The 24,310-nt window shown below is 41.1% G+C and overlaps 1 protein-coding gene across 4 annotated transcripts in view; it reads left to right on the top strand.

Moving 5' to 3' along the window:
- Nucleotides 1–3,336: 3,336 nt before the first annotated feature.
- The window catches only part of LOC101030431 (zinc finger protein 248), a 30,139-nt gene continuing 9,165 nt past the window's right edge, over nucleotides 3,337–24,310 (top strand). Inside the window, exons 1-6 of one of the 4 annotated variants that reach the window (XM_010340639.3) lie at nucleotides 3,337–3,438; nucleotides 4,182–4,243; nucleotides 4,908–5,005; nucleotides 5,104–5,145; nucleotides 23,439–23,565; nucleotides 23,851–23,946. In XM_010340639.3, coding sequence (XP_010338941.1) covers nucleotides 5,131–5,145; nucleotides 23,439–23,565; nucleotides 23,851–23,946 — 238 coding nt within the window. In that variant the 5' untranslated portion in view covers nucleotides 3,337–3,438; nucleotides 4,182–4,243; nucleotides 4,908–5,005; nucleotides 5,104–5,130. Of the gene's footprint in view, nucleotides 4,244–4,907; nucleotides 5,006–5,103; nucleotides 5,146–23,438; nucleotides 23,566–23,850; nucleotides 23,947–24,310 lie in introns of all 4 variants that reach the window. The other 3 variants (XM_074382076.1, XM_010340640.3, XM_074382077.1) reach the window with 3 other exon arrangements.

The raw sequence follows: 24,310 nt of genomic DNA, 5'->3' as shown, positions 1-24,310 counted from the left end.
GGAACAGAGCCATGTCTTAACCTAACAAGAGAGTTCCTTATGAACAAGTGTTTTGCATATATACCAAACTCAGTTTATGCATCAACCCGGACTGTCACTCCTTTCTTGCCAGAGTAGCCTTAGTAATGGCTTGTTCTGTTAGTAGTCATGAAGCCAGGTCTCTGGGGTTGGCACGGCTGCAGTTGCAGACTGAGGAGCACCATGTGTTGTGCTGACTTAACAGAGACACCGAAGTACCCAAGTGGCTGGACCGGCTCCATGGAGGCTCTGCCTTCTCCACTATCTGCTTAGAGAGAGGCTGGGTGATGCAATCCAGCAATGTAAGGGAGTTAAAACTCTACAGAAGACTCTCTAATGAGAGAGAGAAATAAGAAGACAGCAAATAAATCATATTCCCTTCCACCTTTCTGAAAGGCTGTTCTGAGACATAGTGGTACATATAAAGCCTCTCTGAAGGTGTCCTGCTAGACTGAAAAATCAGATGTGCTTACTGCAGAGCTACTGCTAACTAGGTAATCACCCTCTTGTACTTTCTCTTTGTCCTAACAAGCCGTACTCTGTTACCTCACTTCTGCAGTAGGACTGCCCATCCTAACCAATGGGTTATTGAGTAAATTTTTACTTCAAATTTGTTTGTAGAAAAACAGGCTAAGATATTATGTTTTTTTCCCCACATACATAGCATGTTTTTTCCCTGAAAAGGGGGCCTGGCAGACAGGGAAAGAGATGGCAGGCCTGGTGACCTTGAAGCATGTGTATGAGATTGCCTGCATCAAAGCTCAGGATGAGGCATTTGCCCCGCAGGACGCACCCCTGTCCTCTGTTGTCCAGTCCATCATCAGGTCTGCCCATTCCCTGGGCATTCGCATGGTAAAGGACCTCAGTTCAGAAGAGCTTGCAGCTTTCCAGAAGGAACAAGCCATCTTCCTGGCTATTCAGAAGGAGGCAGATTTGACCACCCAGGAAGAAGATGCCAAGAAGTGATCCTTGCCTCCCAACTTCCAGATTTCAAAGGAAACAGCTGGGAAGGGGGCCAGATGCAAAGACTGTGCCCAAGGGGAGGAAGGAAGGTTACACCAATATGATGATTGTTCTCATGGCTTTGAATGATGTCTTTGTTCATCTAGCTGTATCAAGGCATCAGACCTGAATAAACATTCTTTCTCACCGCCCCCACCCCCTGCCAAATATAACCACAAATTTAAAATGGAGCTTATTTTCTTTCCCCTTGAGTATGGGCTGGACTTATGGACCCACTTCTATGTATAGACTGGACAGGAAAAAATAGGGAGAAACCTATCAGACACTACCTTAACCAAGTGTTAAAAGACAAATTTTAGAAAATTAAGTTTGGCATACTTCATTTCAGCAAAGAAAGATTCCTGAACCAGACAACACTCAGAACCTGAAGTGCTTCAGAGAACTCCATAAAGTGGGCAGGGAATATTTATAGATAAAAAACAGAAGTGCTCTACAGAAATAGCTTGACTGGTTATAGCTCAACTTTGGCCTTATTTGGAAATGGTCTGATTAGTTGCCAGCCTGTAACTGGCTAAGGCTCAGCTTCTGTAACTGGCTGACTCAGCTATTTGTTATGAAAGTATACTCCTAAGTTAGGCTTTGTTTACATACCAAGGTAGGTTGTAGGCACTAAAGGTAGGCAGGCAGCCTCAGGACAAATTGAAGTTAATACATGTGATCATGGTCAACTAACCAGTAAAAAAATCATGTTACCATGCCACCTGGTATCACACTATGGGAAAGCCACAATTTGTTTGTGGTGTGCTTCCTAAAAACGCACAATCTCAGTATCATCAGCAGAATGTTATTGCCTTACTTGGTTCTTGTTGCCTGCTGGCCAGAAGTTAAACTACAGGCTGAGGGTGGTGGCTCATACCTGTGGACTGAAGTCAAGAGGGCATGTTTTCATTTCCATATCAAGTTCACGAAAGACAAGCTAAGACCAAGAAACGATTACAAACTGGCCAAGACTAAGACATAAGTAAATATACTTGATATGCTGGATTGGATGCTGGAACCGAAAAAGGGCATTAGTGGAACAACTGCTGAAATCTGAATAAACTCTGCAGTTCAGTTAACAGTACTTGTACCTATGTTATTTTCTTAGTTTTGGTAAATATACCATGGTTATGTAAAATACTAACCTAGTAGAATCTGGGTGAAAGGCATATGGCAACTATCTTTGCAACTCTTCTGTAAATCTGAAATTATGAGCAAATGAAAAGTTTAAAAAATGGACAATGACCAAAGAGTTCATTTTTTAACGAAAAGTTTTAACACACCCATAGTGTGCTGAAAATGCCAGATGTGCACATAAAAGAATGTATGTGTAGTTCTGGGTAAAGTATGGTTGGTTTGGGAGATGAGAGCGTGTTTTCTTCATTAAATTTGTTACTCAAACGCTTTTTTTTTTTTTTGAGATGGAGAGTCTTGCACTGTGGCCTGGCTGGAGTGCAGTGGCGCCGTCTCAGCTCATGAAATCTCTGCCCTCCTGGTTCAAGTGATTCTCCTCAGCCTCCAGAGTAGCTGGGATTACAGGAATGGGCCACCACGCCCAGCTAATTTTTGGATTTTTAGTAGAGACAGGGTTTCACCATGTTGGCAGGGCTGGACTTGATCTCTTAACTTTGTAATCTGTCCACCTCGGCCTCCCAAAGTCCTCGGATTACAGGCAAGAGCCACCATGCACGGTTTTTTAAAACCATATAAACAATTTTACGTTTGGCTCTTTAATTATTAGCTTGTGTTTTTCCTTATTCCAGAGAATAACCATACTGGTCCGAGATGTTAGTTTTCTCTTCTAGACTTTCAGTTAAACGTTAACATGCACGTTCATGAACAAATGCAAGCACATGTTTCCTTCTCTTGGCGTGTGTCTAAAAGGCACATTGGTTTGATCACAACCACTGCGGAAGCTGGAATCCTGGTTCCAGGCAGGAGTGGGTAACTGAGACAGTAATCTTCCAACCCACTAAACAAGGCTGTTTTGTAGGAGAGCCTTGTTTATGACAAGCGGCATGATATATATAATGGGGAATCTTGAGAAATATACTTAACAATTTATGTGTCAGACACCGGTTTAAGTGCTTTTACAACGTAAAGCGCCTTTAATTCTCATAAAACCCCTGCTAACTAGCTAGGCACGACAATTAGCCTCATTTTACAACTGAGGGGTGCGGCCAAAACAGGTAGGCATCGTCCCGATGCCTCGCTTAAGAGAGGTAGCACTTTTCGAAGCCCCGCACCCAGCAGCCCAACTCCTGCGCCCTGCCGCCGCGCCACTCCCTCTGCGCATGTGCATCCCCGCCTCCACGCTCCCCCGTCCCCCAACAACCACCCCGCGTTCTTCCCCGGCCTCCAGTCCCTCGTGGGAAACAAATCCCTCGCCTCTGGGTCCACGCGGCGAGGAAGCGTCCGGTGAGCCCCGGAGGACTGGGCGAGGGTTAGGGTGTCCCCGTGCTGCCGGAAGGCGGGGCGGGCGGTGGCGAGAATTCGGCCGTAGGTAGGGAGCCCAAAGCCTGCAGTGTCTGCAGAGTACAAGGACGGCGCATCGAGGGCGTCTCCGTCCAAAGGGTCCAGATCCGGCGTGAGAACGCGAGTGCCCTGGCTCGCGGGGTCCATACGTGTCCAGTCCCTGCGCCTGGCGCGTAAGCACAGCCGTGTTGCCGCGGGTGGGGAGGGAACAGGCTGCGGGTGAGGAGACAGCGCGCGCGTGCGTAGCGTGTGTGACGTTTGCCGTGGGCGTGCGCATGACGTATGGCGTGTGCGTGTGCGCTTTTTGTGCGCTGGGGGGGCGGGGCTGCGGGGGAGAGTGGCTGGGCCAGGTCCTCGGCGAATGAATTAGTCAGACACAATTACCTATGGGAGACTCGTTTTTCCTCTCTGTAAGTTACGGATATTAGGAATACTTGCCGCCTCAGGTTGTTCTGAGCACTTGCATTGTTTAGGTGCTGTATTTGCTGGGCGTGCGTTTCCTGGGGGAGTCCGGGGGAGACGGCGCCTGCACCGGCCCCAGGGCCTCGCTGCCCGTGGAGTGCAAGAGCGAAGGGGCTGGCCTAGCTGCCCACTAGGGCCCCTTTTGGCTGTGATCGTCCCCGTATCCCAAGTTATTATTGATACGTTGCGCGTTCGTTTATGTATTATGTATAATCATGGCGCAGTATCCCGAAGCCGTCGGAGTCTGTGTGCCGGTGGAAGGTCTGGGACAAGTTTAAGAAGAGAGGTGAGCTGGAGCTGAGGGGTGGGTGCGTGCACGGCTGATGGGAGCGTCACCTCTGGAGAGTCTGAGGGCAGGGATGGGTGAAAGGCTCACGGCCACAGCAAAGGAAATGCTGTCATCAGCCCTCTGCGAACACCCGGGATGTCCTGATGAGCTGCTGAGCTTCCTCCTCTCGCAGGATGATAGTGCAGGCAGGTCCTACCTGGGTTATCTGTTTTGACCTTATTTGAAAGATGGAAAAACAAAATTGAATTTGAGGAGGTGACTAGTACAGATCTTTGTCATCTGTTAGAGGCACAACCAAGGTTAGAAGTCAAGTCTGCAGTTTCCCAGGCCACTGCTGCCCATTTTGTTGCCTCTATATCACAGTTTCTCATTAAAAGATCCTTTTGAGGAATTGTTAGCAAATTAGAACAAACATTTTTTAAAAGTTTATCTTGCCTTAAACACTCCGTCCCTTTTTTAGAGGTTTTTTTTTTTTTTTTTTTTTTTTTTTTCATTTCTGACCTCAGGGGATTAATGGTGTTAACAGGTAAATAGATAAACAATATGGCCTGAGGTTTTTTTCCCCACGAGGAATTTTGACAAATTGATAGTGTTTCTTCCTTTAGATTACTGTTACTTGTTAAACTCATCTTTTCATGTTTTTAATTTTTCTGTGTCACAGAACCTAAATTGGTAATAAATCAATAAGAAATGTTTACATTCACTCAATGAAAAGTGTCATGTCTGAGCTCAGCATATATCGGAACCACACATGGACATGTAAGTATCTTGTGTGTGGAGCTGTATAGGCAGGTGAATCTTCGAACTGCAAGGCCGGCCAAGGCTCTCCTGACATTTCTTCCTTTCTTTTCCTTCAGCTCTCCCTCCTCCACTAAGAGCAGAAAATGAACAAATTCCAGGTGAGATTTTTGTTTCTTTATTCCCAGTTTGTTTAAAAATGGATTTTCTGAAGTTTATAAGGATTTATGTTTTGAAAATGGAGTAGGCAAAAATTGACATTAAGGGAAATGAAATCAGAGTAGCAAATCCAAAGTAGTGCAGCTGGCAAATTAGATGCAGGATTTTTTTTGGAGACGGAGTCTCGCTCTGTTGCCAGGCTGGAGTGCAGTGGTGCCATCTCTGCTCACTGCAACCTCTGCCTCCCAGGTTCAAGTGATTCCTCTTGCCTCAGCCTCCTGAGTAGCTGGGACTACAGGTACATGCCACCACGCCTAATTGATTTTTGTATTTTTAGTAGAGACGGGGTTTCACCATTTTGGCCAGGCTGGTCTAGATCTCCTGACCTAGTGATCAGCCTGTCTTGGCCCCCCAAAGTGCTGGGATTACACGGTGAAGCATTGCACCTGGCCAGATGCAGAATTTTTAATTTTACAGAATTATCCAAGTTATTGTAATGTTATCTCTGATTATTCTCATGACAATTCTGAAATAAATGCAATAAATTGTCTATAAGTATTTCTTGGTAGAAACAGTTCCAAAGCAGAACTCAGTGCATATGCTTTTCAGGAGATGGAACGCTGAGGTTTGAGTAGCCACCTTTCTGATGGTCCTGCTTGATTCAAGAACAAAACCCCGACAATGTGGAGGAATGGAGGGGCTACATGTCCTCAAAATAGTTTTCTCTAAGTGTTTGTGTCAGCTTGTTCTTATTTCTAGGTTGAATCTCTGACAGTTCTGACTTGTTTTCTGGGTTTCTCATCTGTGTTTCAATCTGATGAATGCAACCTTGCCCCCTCACCTAAACTCACCTGAATCACTTCTGGCAAAGGCCACCAAATCATAGTCAAGGCCAGTGGATGTTTTTGCCTTTGTGTTACTTGCCTGGGCTGCTGCATATATTGTTAACCATGGCATTTGTTTGGAGAGTCTCCTCTGTTGGTGTCTATAATGCCATCCTCTGAGCTGTCCTTTCCTAACTTTGATTTCCTCCCTTGTCCTCATGAAGGCATCTTTTCTTTTTGCTCCAGGCATTCCTTATCCTTGGGTTTCCATCCTTAGCCTATGGCTCTTCTTGGTCTGTTTTTACTTACTGGTTTCATGTGTTTTTTTCCCCTTAATAAAGTACTTTTGAATTAATAATATATTTACATGTTTTAAAAAAGTAAGTGACACAAAAGATGTACATAGTCACACTCCCTTTGTCTGTTCATGCAGTTTCTCTAGGTAGGGTGACATTTATTTATCATCTAAACTGAGACATTTTCACTGAGAGTGAAAGAGGGTCTATAAATAATTATGCCAAGACAACTGGCCTATATTGGGACAGTCCCAGACATACTGGAATGTGTGGTCATTCTACCATAGATTTTTTTTTTTTCTGGTTTCTCATATACTTTGCCAGTGTTTCTTTATCCAGTTTAAAGAAAATATATATGTATATTGTTATTTCCTTTCTCCCTTTACTTTAAAAGGAATCTGTTATCTCTAGGGCTTTTCAAACTTAGATGCAATTGTGCATCCCTGGCATCTTGTTAACATGCAGATTCTAATTTAGTTGACACGGATGGAGTCCTTATTCTGACGTTCTGATAAACTTGCAGCTTAAGCTGATTCTGATGTTCGACATATACACTATTTTCTGTTATTCCTTTTTCACTTAACAGCATGTTCCAGATATTTCTATGACAGAACATGAATGGCATTTTCTCTCTATGTCACAGTTGCATAGTAATTCAAGTGCGGGTGTCTGTGTTTATTAAAGTACTTCCAACCATTTGCTGTGACAAACCATGTTGTAATGAATAACCTTGTATATTTATAATTTTGTGTGTATGTGTTTGTATGTTAGATGAATTCCCAGAACTTGATCAGCTTAGTGAGAATGCCTGTCCTAGAGATAGTATTATTCTGTTTGTCCATTGGCAATGCATGGGAATGCTTATTTCTTCACAGCTTCTCCCATAGAATATGTGGTTCAACTTTTGGATTTTGGGCAACAGATAGGTAGAAAGTGGTATTTCATATAGTTTGCATATGCGATTTTCTTCACTGAATGAGGTTGAATACCTTTTCATGTGTCTAAGGGTATCTTGTATTTATTTTTCTGTAAATTTAACTTTTTTTTTTTTTTTTTTTTTTTTTATGACAGAGTCTTGCTCTGTCACCAGGCACCAGGCTGGAGTACAGTGGTGCAATCTTGGCTCACTGCAACTTCCGCTACCTGGGTTCAAGCAATTCTCCTGCCTCAGCCTCCTGAGTAGCTGGGACCACAGGTGTGTGCCACCATGCCCAGCTAATTTTTGTATTTTTTTTTTTTTTTTGAGATGGAGTTTCGCTCTTGTTACCCAGGCTGGAGTGCAATGGCGCGATCTCGGCTCACCGCAACCTCCGCCTCCTGGGTTCAGGCAATTCTCCCGCCTCAGCCTCCTGAGTAGCTGGGATTACAGGCATGCGCCACCACGCCCAGCTAATTTTTTGTATTTTTAGTAGAGACAGAGTTTCACCATGTTGACCAGATGGTCTCGATCTCATGACCTCGTGATCCACCCGTCTCGGCCTCCCAAAGTGTTGGGATTACAGGCGTGAGCCACCGCCTCTGGCCATGAACTTAACTGTTACATCTTTTGCCTATTTTTCTCTTGGGTTTTCTGGTCTTTATCCTCCGCAGTGTCTTTTACCCCTTTGTATTATGTGAGTTGCAAGCCATTATTTTTTGGTATATCATTTGTCTTTTGATAATTGTTCATGGTATTTTCCCTATGCAGAAATATTGGGTTATTTTTGTTGTCTAGTTTATTAATCTTTATGGTTTTGGACTGACTTATAGCGTTTGGAGACATAGTTAGAAAGTCCTTCCTGCTTCATGGGTTTCTATATGAAATATATATGTTACATCTATAAATATATATAATACATAAATATTACATATATTTTTTGAGATAGGGTTCTTGAGTAGCTGGGATTATAGGCATGCTCCACCATGCCCGGCTAATTTTTCTATTTTTAGTAGAAACAGGGTTTCACCACGTTGGTCAGGCTGGTCTCGAACTCCTGACCTTGTGATCCTCAGGCCTCAGCCTCCTAAAGTACTGGGATTACAGCATAAGCCATCATGCCTAGCCTCCTGTTGCCCTTTTTATAGTCACACCTCCCTCCATCCTGTCCCTATCATTCTCCAACCCCAACCAACCCCTACAGCTTCCTCCCTAAACACCAGCAACCTACTAATCTGTTTCTGTCCTTTCAATAATGCTACAGAAAAGCATCATACAACATTAACCTTTTAGAATTAGCTTTTTTCACTCAATACAATTCCCTGGTGATTCATCCAGGTGTTTGTGTGTCAATAGTTCATTCCTATTTGTTATTAATTAGTAGTCCATGGTATGGATATACCACAGTGTTTTGTTTTGTTTTTTTTTTTTTCTTTTTTTTGAGACAGAGTTTCTCTCTTGTTGCCCAGGCTGGAGTGCAGTGGCATGATCTCTGCTCATTGCAACCTCCACCTCCTGGGTTCAAGTGATTCTGCTGCCTCAGCCTCCTGAGTAGCTGAGATTACAGGCATGTGCCACTACACCTGGCTAATTTTGTATTTTTAGTAGAGATGTGGTTTCTCCATGTTAGTCAGGCTGGTCTTGAACTCCCAACCTCAGGTGATCTGCCTGCCTCAGCCTCCTAAAGTGCTGGGATAGCAGGAGTGAGCCACCATGCCTGACCAGATATACCACAGTTTAACCATTCACCTGTTGAAGGACATCTGGGTTCATTTCCAATTTGGGGCTATGAAAAATAAAACTACTGTGAACATGCCAATTTATATTTCCAATAGCCACTGAATGCACGATCCAGTTTATTCTTGCCATCACTTGGTGTTAGCACTTAGCACTGTTTTTTTTTTTTTTTTTTTTGTCATTCTGTTGGGTATATAGTGATATTTCTTTTTTTTTTTTTGAGACGGAGTTTCGCTCTCGTTACCCAGGCTGGAGTGCAATGGCGCGATCTCGGCTCACCGCAACCTCCGCCTCCTGGGCTCAGGCAATTCTCCTGCCTCAGCCTCCTAAGTAGCTGGGATTACAGGCACGCACCACCATGCCCAGCTAATTTTTTGTATTTTTAGTAGAGACGGGGTTTCACCATGTTGACCAGGATGGTCTCGATCTCTCGACCTCGTGATCCACCCGCCTCGGCCTCCCAAAGTGCTGGGATTACAGGCGTGAGCCACCGCGCCCGGCCTGATATTTCTTTTTTTTGTTTTTTGAGATAGAGTCTTGCTCTGTTGCCAGGCTGGAATGCAGTGGTGCTGTCTTGGCACACTGCAACCTCCGAGTCCTGGGTTCTAGCGATTCGCCTGTCTCAGCCTCCTGAGTAGCTGAGACTGCAGGTGTGCACTATTATGCCCAGCTAATTTTTGTATTTTTAATAGAGATGGTGTTTCACCATGTTGGCCAGTATGGTTTTGATCTCTTGAGCTAATGATATGCCCGCCTTGGCCTCTCAGAGTGCTGGGATTACAGGTGTGAGCCACTGCACCTGGCCTATAGTGATTCTTTGTGTTGTTAATTTGCATGACAGTCTTTTCATGGGTGCATTTTCTGCCTCTATATTATCTTCGTTGAAATAGTTCTTTGTGCCTTTGAACTGTAGGGGAAGAATAGTAATTTTTGTTTGAACCTCCATAGGTTCTTAGTTAGAATGAACCCCTGTAACAAGAGATAGATTAAGAAGAGAAAAACAAATTTATTAAGAAGTCTGTTTCATCTGTACATGGGGGACACCCAGAGAATGAGTAGTTCACGAAGAGGTGGCTTTGAATTTCATCTTATATAGCATCTTCATCAAAGAAAGGAAAAAAATTTTAGAGAGGTGTTAAGACAAAGGAAAGGGAATTGGAATCTGTAGAGGTGGCAACTTGGGGGAAAGCAAATAAATGGCAGATACAGGCTAGTTTGTGAAGCTGGTTAATGTGGATTCCTCTGGTACCATCTCCAGGACCATCAGGTCTCAAGTTGTCTTCCGTTGTTAACCTTTGTTCTCCTTGACAGAAGGGGAAGCAAGATACCTTTTGTCTTTGTAAGCGTATGGTCTGCTTTTAGGCAAATAGAGAGAGGTTAGAGAGCTTTCCTGTGTCTGTCTCTTACTTGCTTTCAGCTCAACAATTCTTCGTATTTTGGAGTGGTATATTTCTGGTCTTCCACGTTACTATTTTCTGAATGGATTGTTTTTAATATATTGAGTTTTAATTGTTCTTTAAAATTTTCTAGATAGTAATCCTTTGTCAGATATGTGGCTTGCAAATATTTTCTCCATGTCTGTCACTTATCTTTTCATCTTTCCAGGGTGTTTCACAGAGCAAAAGTTACTTTGATAAGGTCTAGTTTGTCAATATTTTGCTATGGCTGATGCTTTTGTTACCAAATCTTAAGAATTCTTGCTTAGCCCTATGTTCCAAAGATTTTCTCTTATTTTTTTATTTTATTTTACAAATTATATAGTTTTATATGTTGTGTTTAAGTACTTCATCTATATAGAGTTAATTTTTGTATAAGGTGTGAGGTTTACATTGAGGCTCAGTTTTTGCCTATGGATGTACAATTGCTTGCAGTGCCATTTGTTAAAAATTTTTTTCAACAGATTTGTGAAAATTCTATTGGATTGCTTTTGTACCTTTGTCAGAAATCACTTAAGTATATTTGTGTGGTCCTATTTCTGGGTTATCTTCTGTGTTCTGTTGGTGTATTATCTATGCCTCAGCTGTCTTGATGACTGTGATCATATGGTAAGCCTTAATATTGAACACAGTGATTCCTTTATTCCAGAAGAATAAACTTCATAGTTGCTTTAAGTATTCTTTTTCTTTTTTGGAGATGGAGTCTCACTCTGACCTCAGCTCACTGCAATCTCCACCTCCCAGGTTCATGTGATTCCCCTGCCTCAGCTTCTCAAGGGGCTGGGATGACAGTCGTGTATCACCATGCCCAACTAATTTTTGTATTTTAGTAGAGATGGGGTTTCACCATTTTGGCCAGGATGGTTCAATCTTCTGACCTTGTGATCTGCCCTCCTTAGCCTCCCAAAGTGCTGAGATTATAGGCAGGAGCCACTGCGCCCAGCTTTAGCTGTTCTTAGGGCCCGGGCCTTATTATGCAAGTTTTAGAATAAGCTTGTCTGCTTATAAAAATCCAACAAGGGTTGGGATTTTGATAGGAATTTCATCAAGTACTTATTATTATTTTTTTTTTGAGATGGAGTTTCGCTCTTTTTACCCAGGCTGGAGTGCAATGGCGCGATCTCGGCTCACCGCAACCTCCGCCTCCTGGGGTCAGGCAATTCTCCTGCCTCAGCCTCCTGAGTAGCTGGGATTACAGGCACGTGCCACCATGCCCAGCTAATTTTTTGTATTTTTTTTAGTAGAGACGGGGTTTCACTATGTTGACCGGGATGGTCTCGATCTCTTGACCTTGTGATCCACCCGTCTCGGCCTCCCAAAGTGCTAGGATTACAGGCTTGAGCCACCGTGCCCGGCCAAGTACTTATTTTAAGAATAAGATATTTTTTGATTGACTCTGCTGTTTTTTTTTTTAATAGCAGTTATCTTTCCTTTCCCTGAATTTAGCATTTTTTTGTGTATTTCTTAATCTAGTCATTCATTTAGCAACTATGACTGTTCTCTCTTACTAAATCTTGTTGAATTGCAAACTCTGTTTAAAGAGAGTTGGTATAGTTTAAATTTCTCACTTGTAATGTGATGGCTATTTAGTATACAAGGAGTTTGAGGCTCTCCTAACTGGACATTTGGGGTAGAAGAAAACCAGCCTGAAGTGCTTTCTTAGCCATTGCTTATAGTGTTAACTTATTTCAGCTTGCTTATTGGTGAACTTTAATGTTTTGCTGTGTAGCTGCTTATATGATATTTTAGCTTTAGCTATAATCAGACATAAAAATGTGATTTACACATTCTTGAATCCTTTAAATTAAATGAACATAGGCCCACCTGACTTGTGTTCTGAGCTACGTAAGAATGTTTCTTTTACAGTTTTTAAATCTATTTAAACTCCCACGTCATGTGCTAGCTTATACAGAAGCCAGTTTATCCTGGTGTCTTACAATTGTTCACTGCTGTTACCTGCACACCATATGTTTCACTTTTAGAATTTCTCTTAAAAAAAAAAGGATGTTATTTTTTTGTTGTTTTGATGGAGTGTAAGGGTGGTCTATTCCCTAGGGCTTGGCCTGTCTCAGTGTCTTTGGGCTTCTTTCATGAATGAGACTTCTCCTATAAAAGGCCTGTCCAGATTCCTGCCCAGACATCATGGCTCTTTCTCTGTTGTTGTCTCATTTGGTGCTCCAGATGCAAAGGCAGATTCTGACATTTGTATTGATTTGCAATCCTTGGGCCATTATTTTTGGTTTTGTTTCCTTGTATTGGCATTTTGAAGTATTTCTACTGCTCAGAGATATTTTGGTAAATATATATAGTTACAATGTTATTATTTTTTGGTTACTATTATTATTATTATTATTTAAAGCCCTTTTTTCCTTCTGGAATTTCTTCTGGAATGATACTACATTTCCACAATCTGTCATCTATGTTTCTAAACTTTTTGTTTGTTTGTTTGAGACAGAGTTTCGCTCTTGTTGCCTGTGCTGGAGTGCAATGGTGCGATCTCAGCTCACTGCAACCTCTGCCTTCCGGGTTCAAGCAATTCTCATGCTTCAGCCTCCTGAGTAGCTGGGATTACAGACATGTGCCCAGCTAATTTTGTATTTTTAGTAGAGACAGGGTTTCTCCATGTTGGTCGGGCTGTTCTCGAATTCCTGACCTCAGGTGATCTGCCTGCCTTGGCCTTCCAAAGTACTGGGATTACAAGTGTGAGCCACCACTCCCGGCCCATTTCTGAACTTTTTCAATTTTTACTTTTTCTAGAGACAGAGAGTCTTGCTCTGTTGTCTAGGTTAGAGTACAGTGGCATGATCATACTTCACTGAAGCCTCAAACTCCTGGGCTCAAGTGATTCTCCTGCCTTAGCCTCCTGAGTAACTAGGATCACTGTGCCCAACTAATTTTAAAAACTTTTTTGTAGTTTTTAAACTACAAAAGACAAGGTCTTGCTGTGTTGCTCAGGCAGGTTTCAAACTCCTGGCCTCAAGTGCTCTTCCTGTTTTTGGCTTCCCAAAGAGCTGGGATTACAGGCATGAGCCACTGTGCCTAGCCCTGAACTTCTTTATATTTATTTTTATTTCTCTTTTGTATTATCTTCCATATTCATTCTATTTCTAAAACTTCTTTAAAGATCCTTTGGCCGGGCGCGGTGGCTCAAGCCTGTAATCCCAGCACTTTGGGAGGCTGAGGCGGGTGGATCATGAGGTCGAGAGATCGAGACAATCCTGGTCAACATGGTGAAACCCCGTCTCTACTAAAAACACAAAAAATTAGCTGGGCATGGTGGTGTGTGCCTGTAATCCGAGCTACTCAGGAAGCTGAGGCAGGAGAATTGCCTGAACCCAGGAGGTGGAGGTTGCGGTGAGCCGAGATCGCGCCATTGCACTCCAGCCTGGGTAACAAGAGCGAAACTCCGTCTCAAAAAAAAAAAAAAAAAAGATCCTTTGAAATTTAAAAAAATTTTTCACAATTTGTGAAAATTGTACAATTGTACAATTTCACCATATTTTTAATTTTTTTTTTTTTTCCTTTAGAGACAGGATTTCACTCTACCCAGGCTGGAATACAGTGGTGTAGCAGTCAGTCATAGCTCATTGCAGCCTCAAATTCCTGCACTCAGGTGATCCTCCTGCCTTAGCCTCCCAAAGTGCTGGGATTAGAGGTGTGAGCCACCATGTCTGGCCTGTTTTTAATTTCTTACTACTGTTTCTTTTGCTCTGATGGCTTCTTATGGCAGTATGTTCTCGGTTTATGGAAAGAATAATTTTAAAAATTTGTTTGAAGATATTAGAATTAATTTTCATTTCTATTTCTTATATTGATTTGGTTTCTTCGCATTTAGTTCTAGTCATCTTGGTGAGTATTCTTTATGCTATTGCTTTTCCTCAAATATCTGGTAAATCTTTATTTTTCATTCATACTTAAAAGTGAAGAACTAGTTTGATCAGCACAGGTAGGTAATGTGAATTCACTCAGCTGTTGAGAAATCTGTTCTCTGTTACTGTCTCCCACAATGGAAAGGCTGATACAAGGATTGTCAGTGAATTGGTAATATATTGGAAATATAATAGGTAAGAAATGTAGCAGGTTTCCTGACAGAACCCAGAACATCTCCAAGCTCATGGCTGTACCTGAAATAGACTTGATGCCTCTGACTTCTGTTTGATCTTACCATTCTGTATCTTTCAGAAATTACTCAAAATGTTTTTTTCTGCTGAGGTGCTCCTTCCTGGGAATATTCCTTTTTTTTGGAGATGGTGTTTGTCTGGCTCTGTCATCCAGGTTGGAGTACAGTGGTGTGGTCTTGGCTCATTGCAACCTCTGCCTCTCGAGTTCAAGTGATTCTCCTCCTGCCTCAGCCTCCTGAGTAACTCGGATTACAGGTGCCGGTCACCACAAACAGCTAATTTTTGTATTTTTAGCAGAGACAGGGTTGCCCCATGCTGTCCAGGCTGGTCTTGAACTCCTGAGCTCAGATGATCTGCCCATCTCAGACTCCCAAAGTGCTCTGATTATAAGCCTGAACTGAATGTAGCACAGTGGTATGATCTTGACTACATTGCAACCTCTGCCTCCTGGGTTCAAGCGATTCTCCTGCCTCCGCCTCCCAAGTAGCTGGGACTGCAGGTGTGTGCCATCATGGCCAGCTAACTTTTTTTCATATTTTAGTAGAGATGGGTTTTACCATGTTGGCTAGGCTGGTCTCAAACTCCTGACTTCAGGTGATCCACCCGCTCGGCCTCCCAGATTTCTGGGATTACAGGCCTGAGCCACCACACCCTGCCTCTTTTATGTTTCTTCACTGATATTTTTGGAGTTAGGATAGATAAATACGTATTTCAGACTAGAAATACCCATTCTTCTTTTAGCTTTTTATATTGGAAAATTATAAACTTACACAAAAGTGAGGAAATAGTATATTAAGCCCCATTTACCTACCCATTCTCAGCTTTGCCAGTTACTAGCTCAGAGATACTCCTGTCTCATTTTTACTTTCCCCGTTCCTGCTGAGATTATTTTGAATTAAATTCAAGAGAAATTTTTTTGGTAAACATCAATAAGTATCTCTGAAAGTTGAGGCTTTTTTCCCTTAACTTTTAATGTGAAAATTTTCAAACAAAATAAACACTTGTGTAATTTTGATTGAGCAGTTAACATTTTTACCTTATTTGCTTTATCTGTCCTCTGCATATACATTTTATTCGGAAATGTATTTGAAAATAAGTTACCCACATTATAACACTTTACCCCTGAATAAATTTGGTATGAATTTCCTCAGCATAAGAACATTTATTTACCTAACCACAATACAATTATCATGCTAAGAAAATGAACAGTAATCCACACTGTTATCTAAATCCATTGTACTTTAAAGTTTCCCAAAATGAGACAGTGTTTTAAAATAAATAGGATATTAGTGGAGGAGGTTGTGATGAGGAACCATATTCACAAAATATGTACATGTATACAGTAATCTTATTTTTTTTCTATTTTGAGACAGTGTCTCACTGTGTTGCCTTGGCTGGAGTGCAGTGTTGTAATCACGGCTCATTGCAGCCTCAGATTCTTAACCTTCCAGGCTCAAGTGATTCTCCTGCCTCAGCTTTCTGAGTAGCTGGGATTACAGGTGCATGCACCACCATGCCTGTTTTTTTTTTTTTTCTTTTTTAATTATACAGATGAGGTCTTGATGTGTTGTATAGGCTGGTAGTGAACTCCTGGGTTCAACTGATCCTTCTGCCTCAGCCAAAGTGCTGAGATTAGAGCCGAGATTAGAGCCATGAGCCACCACATGCAGCCAAGTTTACAGTAATATTTTAAGAATATCTCCCCTAATTTTTTGCTGAAAATAATCTCAAACCTGCAGAAAAGTTGAAAGCACGATACAGTGAAAATGTCTCTACTTTTTATCTCTGTTAACCAATTACCACATTCGTTTTCTTATCTATTCCACATTTATTTTCACAACCATTTGAAAATAAGTTGTATAGGCATCCATAACACTACAACATGTTTCACCTAAGAAAAAGAATGATTTCCTTCTATGGAGATGATAATCTTATTGTTTACTACGCAATGATTTATCTCCAGATGTTAAAACGTATCTTTTATTTTTTTTCCAAGTTAGTATCTAGTGAATGATGTCACATTATGTCCATTTCTCATGCCCTTTAATTTTCTATAATCTAGCCTCTTTTGTCTTTCCTGAAGTTGACTTTTTTTGAGACAGAGTCTTGGTCTGTCATCCAGGCTGGAGTGCAAGGGTACCATCTTGGCTTACTGTAAACTCTACCTCGTGGTTTCAAGCAGTTCTCATGCCTCAGCCTTCTAAGTAGCTGGGATTATCAGCATGCTCCATCATGCCCCACTAATTTTTGAACTTTTAGTAGCGATGGGGTTTTGCCATATTGGCCAGACTGGTCTTGGACTCCTGGCCTCAAGTGATGTGCCTGCCTTGGCCTCCCAAAATGCTGGGATTACAGATGTGAGTCCTCGTGCCCAGCCTGAAATTGACATTTTATTTTATTTTGTTTTTGAGATGGAGTTTTGTTGTTTTACACAGGCTGGAGTGCAGTGGCATGATCTCGGCTCACTGCAACCTCCATCTCCCGGGTTCAAGCAGTTCTCCTGTCTCAGCCTTCTTGGGTAGCTGGTACTACAGGCACCTGCCACCATGCCCAGCTAATTTTTGTATTTTTAGTAGAGACAGAGTTTTACCATATTGGTCAGGCTGGTCTTGAACTCCTGACCTCAGATGATCTGCCCATATCGGCCTCCCAAAGTGCTGGGATTATAGACATGAGCCACCACACCAGCCTGAAATTGACATTTTAAAAGAGTATTGACTATTTGAATTTCTCTGATTATGTCTTCATAGTTATTTCATGTTAAAAATTAGTGTCTGTAATGTTACAAAGATGATGTTACTGTGTTTTCATTTCAAACGTAGTATTCTCAACAACCTTTCATTCATCCAGTGTTTTTAACTTCCACTGATACTTGTCTGAATCACCTATTAGACTGGTGGTTGCAAAGTTATGATTTTTTCACATTTTCTACTCCTACATTTTTTTTTTGTTTGAGATGGTGTGTCACTGTGTTGCCCAGGCTGGAGTGCATGGCACAATAATGGCTCACTGCAGCCTTGACCTCCTGGGCTCAAGCAGTCCCTCCTCTTCAGCCTCCTGAGTAGATGGGACTATAGGTGTGTAATACCACGCCTGGCCATTTTTTTTTTTTTTTTTTTTTTTTTTTTGTAGAGGAGTCTCACTGTATTGCCCAGGGTGGTCTTGAACTACTGGGCTCAAGCGATCTGCCCACCTTGGCCTCCCAAAGCGCTAGAATTATAGGCATGAGCCACTGTGTCTGGCCTAGCTGCCTTTCTTCTGTAAAGAAGAGCTACCCCTGCTCGTACACGTACCTTTTTTTGGGATCACGCCAGATTCATGGTCTTTTTTTTAGTATCATTTATTGTTATTATTTTTGATATTCATATTGTCTCCATGTAGTTAATGGAACTCCTTCAGAGTGGCTCCTCTATATCCCTGTTAGCCTTTGAACACTTCATTGCCATCTGTTGGATCAGAGATACACAAACTTCCCTTGTGACTCCCGGCCCCGGGCACGGAATCTTGTTTTTCTCTAGAGTGGTGCTTCCTTTTACAGGGAGCTGTTATTTAGAAACCAAGCTCTGAATGTCTTCAGTGCCTGCATAATGTTAACTGCATTGAGACTCTTTTGTTGGATTCTGTATCATTATATATAGCTTTGACTTTTGAATCATGTAAATGCTTCACATGTTCAAAAAAAAATTTAAAAGATGGATAAAGCAAATTCTAAAATTAAATACAAATAGAACAAGTGCAACTAACTTTAAAAATTCAAATTGATAAAGTATAACCACATGGAGGAAAAAATTAATTCAAGAAACTTAAAAAAAAAAAAACTGACCAGGTATGGTGGCCTAAACCTGTAATCCCAGTGCTTTGGGAGGCCGAGGTGGCTGGATCGCTTGAGCTCAGGAGTTCAAGACTAGACTGGGCAACATGGTGAAACCCCATCTCTACAAAAATACAAATAAAGGTCAGGCGCTTTGGCTCATGCCTGTAATCCCAGCACTTTGGGAGGTTGAGGCAGGTGGATCACCTGAGGTCAGGAGTTCAAGACTAGCCTGGCCAATATGGTGAAACCATATCTCTACTAAAAATATAAAAATGAGCCGGATATAGTGGCATACGCCTGTAGTCCCAGCTACTCAAGAGGCTTAGAAAGGAGAATTGCTTGAACAAGGGAGGCATAGGTTTCAGTGAGTTGAGATCATGCCACTGTACTTCAGCCTGGGTGACAGAGTGAGACTCTGTCTCAAAAAGTAAAAATTAATAAGTAATAAAAATTAAAAAATTGGATGGGCATGGTGGCTCACTCCTGTGATCCCAGCTACTCAGGAGGCTGAGATGAGCGGATCAGTTGATCCCAGAAAGTAGAGTTGCAGTGAGCTGAGATTGTGCACTGTACTCCATCTTGGGCCACAGAGTGAGTCTCTGTCAAAAAAAATAATAATAACAACAAAACACCACAATACAGTTACTGCAACAAAATTGGAAAATTTCTTAATGTGTAATCAGTGTTTTCCAGTTGTTGCATTTTTTTTTTACATTTGTTAAATCAGGATTCAAATATGGTTGAAACATCTAAGACTCTGTGATTTGTATGTTTCTTCTCCATGTCTTTATTTACTGCAGTGTGTTTGTTGAAGATTTTCCTTGTTGTGTCACTGTGGTTATGTTTAACCTGTTTCTGTGATCTCAGTGTTTTCTTTAAGTAGTTGAACTTAATCCTGATTGGTGCTTAGGTTTTGGTAAGAATTTATCGTAGATCATATTGTGTACTTCCATCAGGGCCACATAATGTCTCATTGTCCTTTTGGTTTGTTGTTGTTTGTTTTCTTGAGTCAGGATCTTGCTCTGTCCCTCAGGCTGGAGTGCATTGGCACAGTCATGGTTCACTGCAGCCTTGAACTCTTGGGCTCAAGTGATCCTCCTGCCTCAGCCTACTACTGAGTAGTTGGAACTACAGGTACATGCCACTACACCAGTCTAAAATTTTTTTTTTGTAGAGATGGGGTCCTGCTATGTTGACCAGGCTGGTGTCAAACTCCTTGGTTCAGGCAATAGTCCTATTTTGGCCTCCCAAAGTTCTGGGATTGTAGGCATGAGCCACTGCACCTGAGTTAATTATCCTTTTCGTAATCTTTGAAAGTCCCTGATTATCTAAATTCAGTAATTCATTAAGGATTGCAAAATGGTGATATTAGAATTCTATAATTCTTCTTTCTTTTACCAAAACAAACTTTGGTCCTCTCCCTGAACACATAGAAAAAGCTAAAACTGACACTGGGATTTGCAGCAAGAGAAATGGAGGCATTTGTTGTAGGGCATCAAGCAAGGAGAATTGGGTAGTTACACTTAAGACCTGAGCTCCCTGATGGTTTATAAGCAAGAGTTTTTAAAGGTGATGGTACATTTCAGGAAAGCAGAAGTTGCAGGCAAAATCATACATCAGCACATGAAGGTTATACATTGATTTCGCCAGCTGCCCAAGGTTTGTACCAGTTTACTTTGCCAGCAGTGGTGCATGAGTGTTCTTACTCCACACATTCATCCTGACACTTGGCATTTTATTTTTTATTTTTGCTCTTTTGTTGGGTTTGTGGTGGTACTCTGTTGTGGTTATTCTATAAGTTAAGACAAGGATTTTTGACTGGGCACGGTGGCTCACGCCTGTAATCCCAACACTTTGGGAGGTCGAGGTGGGTGGATCACGAGGTCAGGAGATCGAGACCATCCTGGCCATGGTGAAACCCTGTCTCTACTAAAATACGAAAAATTAGCTGGGCATGGTAGTGGGCACCTGTAGTCACAGCTACTCAGGAGGCTGAGGCAGGGGAATCGCTAGAACCCGGGAAGTGAGGTTGCAGTGAGCCAAGATTGCACCACTGCACTCCAGCCTGGCAAAAGAGCAAGACTCCCATCTCAAAGCAAACAAACAAGCAAGCATTTTTGACATATTATAATGAAATACAAACTATCCATTGTACTACCTAAACCTATAACTTTGAAACATGTTGACTCCATTTACCCCCTTCATTTCTAGGCTTTTCACTCCTTCCTGCCTTTTCATATTTCTATTTTGGGTCATTTTTCCTTTTCATGGAAACTCCCTTTGGTGTTTGTTATGATGCCTATCTGTTGGTTGTGATTACTCTGTTTATGGTTTTGGAAATCATACATGGTAATCTCTAACTTTTATTTTTGCTATATATAGAATTCTACCTTTGAGTTTGTTTTTGTTTTGTGTGTGGTCACTGAAGCCTCTTTTCCTTAGCTTGTACTCAGCTAATGTTTTTGCTGAGTTTTCTTTGAATCTCTGGTGCTAAAAACAAGAAATAAACATTTCTCCCAGTCTTTGCACATTGACTCTGTACTGGGCTACTCTTTAACGTTTAGCCCGGCTGTTTACAACCTTGCTTTAGCCTTCGTGTCTTGATTGCACTGAACCTAGAGACTAGCTGTAGGTGACAGCTCATGGTCTTCTCAAGGCTTGTGAGTGTGTCTGGGTTTCTAAATTTCTCTCTATATGGGGTTTTTTGAAAGCCCAAATTTCCCAAATAAACCCTCTCCAGGTTTTCTTCTCAGGCTTTCAGTGGCATAGTATATGTCTCAACCATAATCTTCTGCTACAGACAACTGCAGATATTTTTTCCCTGTAGAGTGTTTTTGAGCAAGGCCTATTTCTTTTCTATCCTAAATGAGTTCTGAGTTAGGTGAAATAGAAACAAGCATATTGCATCAGTCCATCAGGTATTTCCCACTTATTTAGAACAGGTAAACACAATTCCTTTTAAGTAAGGTCTGTTCTGGTCCCTCTAGAATCAAGGACCAGGGACCCACACTTGAAATGTGGGCTGCCATCTCAAGGCTGTCACCAAGCCAAGGAGGGTTGGGGTGAAGGCAAGTAGAAGTGCCACAAAGCTTTCCTACTATTTTGAAGTTTTTTTTTTTTTTCCTGATTTGGCATCTACTTGGTTGCGGTTAGCCTTTGACCTTTTCAGAATTCTGATGTTTGTTCTGACAGTTTCTGCTTGTTTTTTGATGCCTCTGACAGACCTGAGCTTGGTGCTGCCTACTTCTCCATTTTGCTGACATCATTCTACTTCATTAGTTTTGTTCTCCCTTTTCCTGTTTCTTTCTTATTATATAAACTTTTTGCTTTAGAAGAGTTTTAGATTTATGGAAAAGTTAGGAAGACAGTACAAAGAGTTTTCATATACATCCCATAGACAAAGTTTCCCCATTATTAATGTCTTATATTAACATGTACATTTGTCACAATTAATGAAACAATATTGATATATTAATAAGTAATGACAACTTTATTAAGATTTTCTTAATTTTTCCCTAACGTAATTTTTCTGTTCTAGGATACTTCCATCATGTCTCTGTAGGCTCTACTTGGATGTGACAGTTTCTCAGACTTTCCTTGTTTACTTGCATATTTGTTTCAGATTATGTTTTCTTTCTCTAATATGATTTTGAACCCATCTAATAAGCTCTTAATTTCAGGTATTATATTTTTGAGCTCTAGAATGTCCATTTTATATATATGTGTGTGTGCATGCATGTGTATTTGTGTGTGTGTCTGTGTGTGTATGCATGTATGAGAGGTCTCTGAGACCACCCCCAGGTTATTAATGATTCTCTAGGATGACTCAGCATATATTGGAGCATCGCATTAGAAACCAAAATTAGGGTGCCAGATGTGCCTGTTGTTACTGATGTATTGTTGCTTGTAGACCCATAGTCAAATTTATGGCTATGATTTATTGTAGTGAAAGGATACAGAGCAAAATCAGTGAAATTACAAGAGTCTTCTTCTGAACAGAATCTCATAGAACACACTTAACTCCTCTAGCAATGACATGTGACAATGCATGTAAAATGTGTATCAAGGAAACTCAATAGACATTTGGTGCCCAGAATTTTTATTAGAGGCTGGTCACATAGGTACTGTCTGCTTATCATGTACCAAAATTCTAGACTCCCAGAAGCAATGCACATATTGAGTGTAAACCATATTACTTATATAAACAGCTCAGGCTCAGTGAGCCATTCTTATCAGAGAAGGTTAAGGTCAGAACCTTTCTGAGATCTAAGTTCCCAGATGCTAATCAAGGGTGATCTTTTGTAGCAGACCTTTCAAAACTTAGTAGTCTCAGGCCTGCTGTATTAACCTTTTTCTGTATAACATACATACATGTATGTGTTAAACTTCTCTCATTTTCTCATTTATTTTGTTAATATTTTCTTCTATTTAACATATTAATTATAATTTGTTTTGAAGTTTTTGTTTGTTAATTCCACTATCTTGGTCACCTGTGAGTTTGGTTTTATTTTTATTTTTTAAAAATTTGTCCCTATATCTTCACATACCATGAAATTTTTTACTAGATGTTAAAAACAGAAACATTGGAAACATTGGTGGAAGCTCCAGATGATCTCATTGAGCAGAGAAGATTAATCCTTTTCTCTGAGGGCATGTAGACTGCAGGGCAGTCACTTGAATCAGTATGTGCTGAGCTTGGTCAGGGCCTATGCCATATTCATTTCAATCCCGTTATTTATTTAAATAACAAAGTTTTACTTCCTTGATGACAGTTAACTTGATAAGGTATAAGGTAATATGAAACAATGAATATTTCCTCTGTAACTTCAATCTCCTTGGTACACACTGCTAGCTCCTGCGGTGTCCAACTTAATAAATGTTAATCTGTGTATCTCCTTATTAGGTCATAAGCACTTTGAGAACAGGGACCATGCTTGTCTGTTTTCATCAGTAGGATTTGCAGCAGCTAGCACAATTCCACACCCTTAGTAGAAACTCAGTTTATACAAGATATTTTGTATTCTGTATAGTATAGCACGAAGGGAACCTATCTGTCATTTTTTAGTAAACTCTAAAGAGATTAGTTCTCTTAAATCTTGTCTATATCATCTAGTTTTGACCATTTCATATAAAAAGAATATACTATTACAGGAACAAGTGTCATTCAAGGATGTATGTGTGGACTTCACTCAGGAAGAGTGGTATCTGCTGAACCCTGCTCAGAAGATGCTATACAGAGATGTGATCCTGGAAAATTATAGCAATCTTGTCTCAGTAGGTAAGGATTTTTTTTCCCCACATGGCTATCAATAGCATGCATTTATTAGTTGCTGAAGCATATGAATGTCCTGTAGTTTTCTGATTTGAAGCTTGAGATTGAAGGCTCTGAGATGACTAATCCCATTCGGCCTCCATAAATGTGCTCTTCCCTCCTCAGGGATTGATTCATTTGTGCACCTTCTTTGAGCAGCTGGTGAAGTTTTGCTTTCCTTCCCCTCCATTTATTCAGAGTCCCTGAAGCCAAGCTATTTAGCTCCAGTCCTGTGTTACTTTCTCTTAACAGGGTATTGCATTCCTAAGCCAGAAGTGATCTTTAAGATCGAGCAAGGAGAAGAGCCCTGGATATTAGAGAAAGGATTCCCAAGCCAGTGCAACCCAGGTGAGTTAGTGAGTTCAAGGCAGATGAAAGCCAGAGGAGACTAGAACTTAGGTAATGTTTTAGGATTTGTCACCTTTGGAATATTTTTCATAAGTCTATTTTTAGCTCCAGACCTTTGGAAATGGTCAAAAGCAATTGGCCCACATCCCTGGTACTTTAATCACCTCTCCATATGTTATTCTCACTCATAAATCCTTTTCATTTTTTGATGTTTTAGAGTATTTTACTTATAATCCAAACCCAGCTGGCTTCATGTTAGATATGTTTTGTTGGTTAGTTTGTCTTTATCTTTTAAAATTGTTTGTCTTCCTTCTTTTGTCTTGGACACCTTTTGTTAGCTGACAGGTGTTCATGCAATCTTTCC

The sequence above is a fragment of the Saimiri boliviensis genome, chromosome 12, assembly GCF_048565385.1.
Source record: "Saimiri boliviensis isolate mSaiBol1 chromosome 12, mSaiBol1.pri, whole genome shotgun sequence".
NCBI lineage: Eukaryota > Metazoa > Chordata > Mammalia > Primates > Cebidae > Saimiri > Saimiri boliviensis.
Note: the sequence above shows the minus strand (reverse complement) of the source record. Positions and strands in the feature narration are given on the sequence as shown.